The sequence below is a fragment of the Dioscorea cayenensis genome, chromosome 14 (assembly GCF_009730915.1).
Source record: "Dioscorea cayenensis subsp. rotundata cultivar TDr96_F1 chromosome 14, TDr96_F1_v2_PseudoChromosome.rev07_lg8_w22 25.fasta, whole genome shotgun sequence".
NCBI lineage: Eukaryota > Viridiplantae > Streptophyta > Magnoliopsida > Dioscoreales > Dioscoreaceae > Dioscorea > Dioscorea cayenensis.
The window spans coordinates 15,621,339-15,632,512 of record NC_052484.1 but is presented as its reverse complement, the minus strand read 5'-3'; the positions used below and the strand labels follow the sequence as shown (position 1 = coordinate 15,632,512).

General features: G+C 36.6%; 1 protein-coding gene across 1 annotated transcript; it reads left to right on the top strand.

Moving 5' to 3' along the window:
- The first annotated feature begins 6,100 nt into the window (after window positions 1–6,100).
- LOC120276171 lies at window positions 6,101–7,084 on the top strand. The gene is made up of 2 exons (XM_039282897.1): window positions 6,101–6,165; window positions 6,508–7,084. The coding sequence occupies exons 1-2, from the start codon at window positions 6,101–6,103 to the stop codon at window positions 7,082–7,084; spliced, it is 642 nt and encodes a 213-aa protein (XP_039138831.1).
- Window positions 7,085–11,174: the final 4,090 nt, after the last annotated feature.

Here is an 11,174-nt window from a genome sequence, read left to right as displayed (position 1 = left end):
TATGTTATTGGCGCAATCAATACTGATGGTCTAGATGTTTTTGATGAAATTGGAGAGGCAAACATAATCAATGCCATGGAAGCCTGAAGGTAAAAAGTTCTCTTCTCGAAGGATGTAGCCATAATAGTTGTACATAGCTAGAATATAGCCTAGAAACATGTCCTGACTTTAGTCACTATCCTTAATGGGAAAACCTATTCAGGATTCATTCTTATCCTCCACCCAGAAAAGGAGCATAAAGGCATGATGGCCGTAGGGTAAAAAATAGCGTAGATATGATGTGTGGCTTACATAAGAGCAATATATAATAGCACTATCTTCCAGGTAGTAGTGCAGGCCCTTTTTCCCAAAGGGATCTTTGGTAAGTTTACAGGGAACAAAAAAACAAAAAAGTGAGAATTGAACCAATTTCATCTCTTGAGTACTGAGTAAGGAATCTTTTAATTATGTATTCAATTTACAATTTACAAAGTAGTATAGTTTATTTCCTACAAGATAATGTAATTTTCTTTTTTCAAGGTAGTTTAATTTATTATCTTCAAAGTAGTATAATTTATGATCCATAAGATAGCTTAATATATTTATTAGAAGAGGATTTGGTTTATTTATTTACCAGCACAATAGTTTATAGGGTTTATAATAATATTATAGTTTTATTTCCGCAAAGATTTATACTATAGGCATGGAGTATATCGTATCTTTTAAGAGAGCCATGGGCAATAAGGAAAGTAAGGAGACCAAGCCTGGTATGGTAATTTCTTTGTTATAACACTATATGGTTGTTGTAATTTTCTTAGGTTTGATATCTTTGGTTTTACTTCTTTTTCTTAAATAACAAACTTATTCTACGAGCAACTCTTAAATAAAAATTTAAGTTTTTTTTATGAAATATTATATGTGATATATATATATAGTAATTTTGTTTTATAATTTATTGCACGAAAAGTATTGATAAGGGAGTGTGACACAAATTTGCATGGATTTCTTTTATGGTACAAGTGGTAGAGACAACTTAGCATTGATACTTTGGCCTTTTGATGCTTTTGTATTTGGATGATAACTTAGTTTTTGGAATGATTGTAGACAAATGGCTATATTGAACATTTTACTTTTGGATTCAATGTTTGCAAATTAATATTTGTAATGGATACCTTTGAAATCAAATATTTATATTAACAATGAATTATTAGCACGATTTTTATATTCATATTGCAGTGAAAATTTAAACCATGGCCTATAATTTGTTAAACATTGACTGCAAAAATAATCATAGCTAAAGCATGATAAAACAAGACAAAGTCACTACCAATATGAAAATTGTAGACAAATCCCGCAATTCTCCACGAAAATTATCGTGGAGAAAGCATAATGGAACAAGACAAATCCACTTTTGTAACTAAATTTCGTAGAGAATTAACGAAGCCATTGGCTACAATTTTATTCGTAGCGAATAATTTTTTCCTTAAACAATTTTTTAAATTTAGCCACAAATTTTGTTTACATTTCTCTACGAAAATAACGTAGAGAAAGGTTCCAAGTTTCGGCTATGAAAATAGGAAATCGTAGCTAAATACTATTACCTACGGGGCGTTCTTTACATTTGACTCTACAATTTTTTTTTTGTAGATAATAAAATTTACCTACGATTTTAATATATTTCCCTACGAATGTTTACCGTAGAAATTAGTCAAGTTTCTTGTAGTGTTACCTTAAGGGGCTCAATTGCACATCTCTCTGGAATACACGTACTCCATTTAGATCCTAGGCTCCTATATTGTTTAGATATGATTATAGTACCAGAATTATATTTATATATTAATAGTCTATATAATAAAATGTATAACACATCTATTAATGAAGAAGACTTAGGGTATAAGTTAATATACTATTATATACTAATGCATTATTATAGCATATTAGAAGTAATATCTATACTTATAACAGTGATTATGAGTAATAAATCTAGATAGTATAATATAGTAGACCCCCTTAAAAAAGTAGTAAAAATAGAACAATTTAGGCATAAGTGTTATTTTAATACCTCTAAAAATAGCTTCCACCATGAAATACACCAAGAAAATGCCCAACTTAATACCATAACTGTTTTAAGGGGGTCTACTATATTATACTAGCTAGATTTATTATAATCACTGTTGTAAGTATACTCATTATATATTACTTCTAATATCCTATGATAATACCCTAAGCCTTCTTCATTAATAAATGTGTTATACATATTATTATATAGACTATTAATATATAAATATAATTATGGTACTAGCTAAATAATATAGAAGCCTAGGATCTAAATAGAGTACATGCATTGCAGAGAAATGTGCAATTGAGCTCCTTGAGGTAGCAAAAAATGGCCAGACCAGGCTGGGTCCCCTTACTTTCCTTGTTGCCCATGACTCTCTTAAAGAATACGATATACTCCATGCATATAGTATAAATCTTTGCCAAAATAAAACTATAATATTATACTAAGCTATCTTGTGAAAAATAAATTATACTACTTTGCAGATAATAAATTAAACTACCTTGAAAAAAAAAATTACATTATCTTGCATGAAATAAACTATACTACTTTGTAAATTGTAAATTGAATACATAATTAAAAGATTCCTTACTCAATACTCAGGACATAAAATTAGTTCAATTCTCACTTTCTTGTTTTTTGTTCCCTGTAAACTTACCAAAGATCCCTTTGGAAAAAGACCTGCACTACCACCTGAAGATGGAGGTATTATATATCGCTCTTATGTAAGCCACACATCATACCTATGCTACTTTTTCCCCTACGGCCATCATGCCTCTGTGGGTACTTCTGCACCAGTCCTTTAATGTGGGTTTTCATATAAGCCAACATAATACCTTCATATCACATGGTTCATACTAGACTGGTCTTGCTAACATGAGGATGTTTCCCTATTAATTACCGGTTGCTTCTTTGGATTATGAGAATATAGAGCCATATATCTCCCTTTCCCTTTTAGGAAGAAGAACTAAGCTAACATAAAATCTACTTGTTTTGAGATTAAAAAAATAATAAACTACTATTTTGACTTCTGATTAAGAAAGAAAACTGACTTTAATAATAGGAAGCTTGTTGGATTACCACACTCAAGTTCTAAGAGATATGCTCTGGTTCTTGCTTGATATCTCAGCCTTAAAACTGACTCTTATATAGACAGACACAACTTTTTTACATGACTCTAATATCACTTGATTTATTCCATATTGAGGGTGTTTTGAGAAAAGTTGAGAAAAGTACCTTTTTCCGTTTTCTCAAATAATCTAACTTTCTTTGGTGTTCTTTTGGGTATAATTTCTTTCTTCTATAAAACCTAGTTACCCATTCTCCATTAGCCTCTTTTATTCTTTTAAGGCTTATTACTTCTTCTCCTTCTAAAAAGTATATTCTCTTTAATCTTAAATATTCCCTTACACCTAATAACCATGCAACCCTTCTACCTTTAATTTGATTTTCTAATCGTATGTTTAATGTAATCAAATATTTTCTTAGTGGTATAAAGTATTTCTCCACTGTTTCTGGATTTGTTTCTTTCAATAATTCTCTCATTCTTGAAAACTTTTAATACTATGATATTGATCAATTACTCTATGTTTATAAAATTTTATTTGTTGTTCACAATGGTCATGTTCTCTAGGATTCCATTCTTTTCTTTTTATCCATGTCATATAAAAGTATTAATTACCTTGGACATCTGTCTGTTTATTATAAGTTCTACAATATTGTTCCCATCTTCTAATATGGTAGCTTTTATGTTTCAAATATTTTTTGAGTTCTATTAACTATAAAGCTTTTCTGTTTTTAACTATATCTTTTTTCCTTCTATTTTCCCTAGTAATATATTGCTTTAGGGGTCCTAAAATATTTTCTATTCTTTGTAATGCTATATTTAACTCTTCATTTCTACTAATTGGGAGATCTACTAATCATATCATTTTTAACCAAGGCTCTGATACTAGTTTTAAGGGGGTCTACTATATTATACTAGCAAGATTTACTACTCATAATCACTGTTGTAAGTATACTCATTATATATTACTTCTAATATACTATGATAATGCATTAGTTTATGATAGTATATTAATTTATACCCTAAGTCTTCTTCATTAATAAATGTGGTATACATTTTATTATATAGACTATTAATATATAAATATAATTATGGTACTGTAATCATAGCTAAATAATACATGAGCCTAGGATCTAAATAAAGTACATGTATTCCAGAGAGATGTGCAATAGATCCCCTTGAGGTAGCAAAGAAATGACCAGACCAGGCTGAGTCTCCTTACTTTCCTTGTTGCCCATGGCTCTCTTAAAAGATATGATATACTCCATGCCTACAGTATAAATCTTTGCGGAAATAAAACTATAATATTATCATAAACCCTATAAACTATTGTGCTGGTAAATAAATAAATCAAATCCTCTTCTAATAAATATATTAAGCTATCTTACGGATAATAAATTATACTATTTTGAAGATAATAAATTAAACTACCTTGAAAAAAGAAAGTTATACTATCTTGTAGGAAATAAACTATACTACTTAGTAAATTGTAAACTTAATACATAATTAAAATATCCCTTACTCAATGCTCAGGAGATAAAATTGGTTCGATTCTCACTTTTCTGTTTTTTTTTATAAACTTACCAAAGATCCCTTTAGGAAAAAGGACCTACACTACTACCTCAAGATAGAGGTATTATATAATGCTCTTATAGTAGACAAACTATGCTACTTTTTCCTCTATGGCCATCATGCCTCTTCGAGTACTTCTTCATCGGTCCTTTAGCGTGGGTTTTCATATAAGCAATCATAATACCTTCATATCATAGGGTTCACACTAGACTGGTCTTACTAACCTGAGGATGCTTCAGTGTTGATTACCGGTTGCTTCTTTGGATTGTGAGAATATAGAGCCACATATCTCCCTTTCCCTTTCAAGAAGAAGGACTAAGCTAACATAAAATCTACTTGCTTTGACATTAAAAGATAATAAACTACTATTTCTACTTCTAATTAAGAAAGAAAACTGACTTTATTAATAGGAAGCTTGTTGGATTACCACACTCAAGTTACAAGAGATATGCTCTGGTTCTTGCTTGATATCTCAACCTTAAAACTGACTCTTATATATACACACACAACTTTTTACATGACTCCAATACCCCTTGATTTATTCCATGCTGAGGGTATTTTGAGAAAAATTGAGAAAGGTACCAGTAGTAGGCATCTTAGCCTACTTTGAACTTGTACCTTTTCTTTTCTTTTTTGGGTGGAGGATAAGAACGAATCCTGAACAGTTTTTCCTATTAAGGGTAGTGAATAAAGTCAGGACACGTTTCTAGGCTATATTCTAGTTATGTACAGCTATTATGGCTACATCCTTCGAGAAGAGAACTTTTTATCTTCAGGCTTCCATGGCATTGATTATGTTTGCCCCTCCAATTTCATTAAAAGCATCTAGACCATCAGTATTGATTGCGCCAATAGCATAATCTAGCATATCTTCATCTTGTTCACTAACATGAATTTTATTGTCTTCCACAGTAATTTCATGCCATGCTGCTTTGTGCCTTTCAAATATTCAGTGAGGCTTGGCTTACAAGTATTCCTTGTATAGAATACTTGTAATATCTGGCACTTACTGTTGAGTAGATTTTCAAATGTGGTTGTTCTCCTATAAGTTAACAGGTTTGCATCTTTTTGGGGCCACTCTCAAAGAATAAGCTCGCCACCTCTTGATTCTTTCTTTTATTGGGATCGGAACATGATAGACAAAAAATAAGTTTGCATCCCATTTGTAGGTTGTTTTTGTTTCTTTAAGTTAAGGCCCCATTACTGGTCACCAATATGGGAGAATGGGACGGAGGGTGGAGATGTAGCCACGTGGATGGTGACGAGAGAGGGGGACTTCGGGTCACGTGGATCCAGCTGGGAGACAGCAAGGGGACAGGAGGACGGATGCGAGGATGGGAGGGACCCATGGCGCACCACTCCACCTTGAGCTTTCCACAGATGGCGGTAAGTTTTATTTAAACAATGACAACTGATTGGGCCACATGGCGGTGGGCCTGGGGGGCGGCCATCTGGTAATATTAACTCAGATGGCCTCTGCTGGTGAGAGGTAAGGACTATATATTGTCACCAATTTACTTTAAGAAAGAATCTTAAAGGAGCTCCTTCGGTGACACCCGTTTCTTACAACTATACTACTCAATCCTAGAAGATTTCATTTCAGTTCTAAGAATTTCTTCCTAACCTATCCTCGTTGTTCTCTGTCCAAGGAGGAGGCATTTTCACAGCTCCTTGGCATTCCGTTGGCGAGTAATAAGAAGTTTATTAGAGTTGCTAGAGAGCTCCATGATGATGGTCAACCGCATCTACATGTGCTGATTCAATTGGAGGTTAAGGCTTAGATAACAAATCAAAGATTGTTTGATCTGTAACATCTTCCTTCCTCTAAAAGCTTTCATCCTAATATTCAAACTGCAAGGTCTTCTTCCGACGTCAAGGCGTATGTTGAGAAGGAAGGTGACTTTACTAACTGGGGTGAGTTCCAAATAGATGGGAGATCTTCAAGGAATGGTCCCCTCAATTTAGCTAAAGTTTATGCTGAAGCCCTTAATACTAGTTCCGTTGCAGATTCATTACAAATAATTAAGGAGAAGGATCCCAAGTCGTTCTTTCTTCAGTATCATAATCTGAAGGCTAATGCTGAATGTATATTCGCACGACCCATCTCTGTTTTCCAATCTAAACAAGATTATTCTTCTTTCGTTGTTGATACATGTATTGCGCAGTGGTTAGAGGATAATTTTTTTGTTAATGGCGCTTCGCGGCCAAAGGGAAATAATAAATACATTCTTAGGACTGTTATTGATCGACCAATGAGTTTGATATTAGAAGGCCCGAGCAGGACAGGTAAAACGGCATGGGCTAGGTCTTTGGGCCGGTATAACTATATCTGTGGACACATGGACTTCAATGCAAACAACTTTAAGAATGATGTCATGTACAATTTGATTGATGATGTAGCTCCTTAGTATCTCAAGTTATAGCACTAGAAGGAGTTAATTGGTGTGCAGCGAGACTAACAGTCAAGCTGTAAGTGCGAGAAACCTGTTCAGATCCAGGGGGTGTTTCCGTTATTATTTTATGTAATCTTGGATCTGATTCCAACTATTCAGAGTTTCTTCATAAATCTGAAAATATTTCTCTCAGACATTGGACCCGTCAGAATGCGGGGTTCGGGTTTATTTATTCTTCACTGTTATGACTATCGGGTGACCTGTTCGGTTCTACGTTGGTGACGGTGTGATATACGGATTTTTGTTATCAAGTACAAATCTATGTCGGCTACGTACAATGCTGATTCCCGTACCAAATTCCTAATTACTGCACCACAGGCTAAGAAATGCGTATATGTTTGGCAGTTAGTTAATCCCATGTATTTCAAGTTGATTGAACATCACCAACGACCCTTTGGTAGACCGTATGACATCATCGTTGTTCAGATGCAGTTCAATTATAATTTGAGGAGGGCAATTCAGATTCACAAATGGTGGTTCACTTTCAGATTTTTTACTACCCTACATCCGAATGGCTGTGGTTTCCTCTATGTATTTCGTAATCGTGTATTGTCATTTCTAAGTAATCTTGGTGTTATTTCCGTTAATAATGTAATTCGTGTTGTGTCTAAATTTTTTAGCAAAATAGACCAACATGTACTCAACGTAGAACAGGATTTTAATGTACAATATGACATTGATTAATATATTTATTTTACCTCACTTCTTTTTTATTTTTCTTATGTTTTGGTACTGGAGATGTATTTATTTGTCTTGTTTATACATGTATCATTTCTTTTATATTTATACATACATGTCTTAATTCTCCTTACAATTCGTTGTGTGTTACTTTTACTTACAATTCATTGTGTTCTTCTCGTTATCAGGCATTATGACCTAGATGGGTATTTATTTACTTGTACTCGAGAAGCTATCTTTCCTATATGTATTTCAGAAAATTTCACTTATTATGTTTGTTTTTCGATTCCTTTTATTCGAATTTGAAATCCAGACGACGGGTAATGATGACTAGCCTAGGCCAGGCATAACGGGTGATCGAACCTACATACATAGGTATTGAGTTCTACAACAAAATAACATATGTTTGCATATTATTTTATTTGTCAGGTACTACATCTTTTTCTTTTTAGTTTACATTTTAGTATCCTTTATAACCTTTGTAGGTTGTTTTTGTTTTTTAAGTTAAGGTGGCATTACTGGTCACCGATCTGGCAGAACGAGACGGAGGGTGGAGATGTAGCCACATGGACAGTGATGAGAGAGAGGGACTTCGGGTCACGTGGATCCAACTTGGAGGTAGTAAGGGGATAGAAGGACGACTATGAGGACAAGAGGGACCCACGACGCACCACTCCATCACGAGCTCTCCACAGATGGCGGCAACTTTTATTTGAATAACGACAACTGATTGAGCCACATGGCGGTGGGCGGCCATCCGATAATATTAACTCGGATGGCTGTCACTGGGTGAGATGTAAGGACTATATATTGTCACAAATTTACTTTACAAAGGAATCTTAAAGGAGCTCTTTCGGTGATACCCGTTTATTACAACCATTCCCCTCCTTCCTAGTAGATATCGTTTCAGTGCTAAGAATTTCTTCCTGACCTATCCTCGTTATTCTCTGTCCAAAGAAGAGGCATTATCGTAGCTCCTTGCCATTCCGTTACCGAGTAACAAGAAGTTCATTAGAGTTGCTAAAAACCTCTATGGAAGTTTTATTACCAAGCATCTACATCTAGAGAGCTCCATTAGAGTTGTTGCAGCTCCTTGCCATTCTGTTGCCGAGTAACAAGAACAACTTCTTATTACTCGGCAACGAAAATGGCAAGGAGTTGCGACGAGGATAGGACAGGAAGAAATTCTTAGCACTGAAATAATATCTTCTAGGAAGGAGTGGTATGGTTGTAATAAATGGGTGTCACTGAAGGAGCTTGTTTAAGGTTCCTTCTTAAAGTAAATTGGTGACAATGCCTGATCTGCCTCTGCAGCGGCGCCTATCCGAGTTAATGTGCGGATGGGCTGACCTGAGCCCACCGCCACTTGGCGATCAAGCGCCGCGTAATGCATATGAAGTTGCGCGTCATCAGCTCTAACGAAGGCTTCGAGGTGAATGTCGACGCGCCATGGTTCCCTCCCATCCTCGCGATCGTCGCTTCTGTCTACTATGCTATCCGGTGGACTCCACGCGGGCCCGAAAGTCCCAAAATGGTCACCGTCGCGTCGGCTACATCTCCCTCCCTCACGTCCGTGCTTGGGATCGACGTGCAGATCCCGATGCTGCTCAGCAAAGGCCGAAAAACGACCTGCAAGAAGGCTATGAGGATCTTTGACTGCTAAGAGGGAGAAATCATGCGCACGCGGAGAGTAAAGATAGTATGCAGGCATGTGTTGACACGTTGTGAAAGTCGGCTCACTGTAATGTGGAGTTCGATTGCAGCGCTGTGCCTGGTCTGAGTGCATCGTGCGTGGAGTTCAGATTCAGGTCGAGATGGGGTCGGGCTGGGCATGGTAGTGGCTCCGAGGCCGCCGGTGGGAGCTGTCCGAGTCTAGTGAGTGGAGTGCCATCTGGGCTGGCAATGCTGATGCAGCGGAAGGAACGCAGTGAGATAACTGCTTGTCGAAAATAACGCAGTGATTATAAGTGGGAGATTAAAATATGTACTTATAGTATGTAAAGGTGATGCATGTATCTATCTGGACAGGCCAGGTACATCTCCGTTGCCAGCTCACACAAGAAAAGGAAAAGTCGAATGGGCTCGTATATTAATAAATGCTCAGTGATGTACATTGGAAATCTATTCTACGTCGGTACATGTTGAGTACGATTACTAGCTAATGAGTTAGGCACAGCCGCGAGATTGTCACGTGTAACGCGAAGATGGCACTGAGCGGCATTGACCCAGCGGGTGACATGCGATTCTGGAAGATGGAGGGCTCCACCGTGCGCGGACGTGGGATGTCAAAGATGCGAGGTCGTTCACCGTGTGAATGATGCGTGCCGCTGCTCAGGCAATGGATTGAGCTGCGCACGCGCTGGCGATGTCATCTCGCGGTCTGCTAAAGAGATGGATGGTGTGTTCAATCAGCATAGCCAGTGGGATGTGCCAGGCTGCACCTGTAACGTACATCTTGATGATTACAGGAGTCGACTGTATATGAATCAGTGTTACTGCAATGGCCGAGCGGAGATCCGTATGATATTGCGAAATCCATATCATCATCGCATCATTGACATAGAACCGGACATGTCATCCGATAGTCATAAGAAGGAGAGTAAATAAACCCGAACACTGCATTCTGACGGGTCCAGTGTCTGAGAGAAATATTTTCAGATTTATCAAGAAACTCTGACTAGTTGGTATCAGGTCCAGGATTGCATTAAATAATAGCAGGAACATCCCCTGGGATCTGAATAGGTTTCCCGTGCTTGTTGTTTGACTGCCAGTCTCACTACGCACCAATTAACTCCTTCCAGTGCTTTAACTTGAGATACTGAGGAGCTACATCATCAATCACATGTACATGACATCATTCGTGAAGGTGTTTGCATTGAAGTCCATGTGCCCACAGATATAGTTATACGGGCAGAAAGACCTAGCCCATGTCGTTTTACCTATCCTACTCGAGCCTTCTAATATCAAACTCATTTGCCGATCAATATCAGTCCTAAGAACATATTTATTATTTCCCATAACAATAAAATTATCCTTTAACCACTGCGCAATACCTGCATCAATAACGAAAGAAGAACAATCTTGTTTAGATTGGAAAACAGAGATGGGCAGAGCGAATATACGGTCAGCATTAGCCTTCAGATTATGATACTGAAGAAAGAACAACTTGGGATCCTTCTCCTTAATTATTTGTAATGAATCCACAGCGCAACTAGCATTAAGGGCTTCAGCATAAACCTCAGCTAAATTGAGGGGGCCATTTGTTGAAGATTTCCCATCTATTTGGAACTTACCCCAGTCAGTAAAGTCACCTTCCTTCTCAACAATCGCCTTGACGTCGAAAGAAGACCTTAAAGTTTGAATATTA

Excerpts from the sequence above, each read along its gene's own strand:
- LOC120276171 (XM_039282897.1), top strand. The coding sequence starts at position 6,101 with ATGGCGGTGGGCCTGGGGGGCGGCCATCTGGTAATATTAACTCAGATG. Across the intron at positions 6,166-6,507 it reads ATGGCCTCTGCTGGTGAGAG|CTTTCATCCTAATATTCAAA; the intron begins GTAAGGACTATA and ends TTCCTCTAAAAG.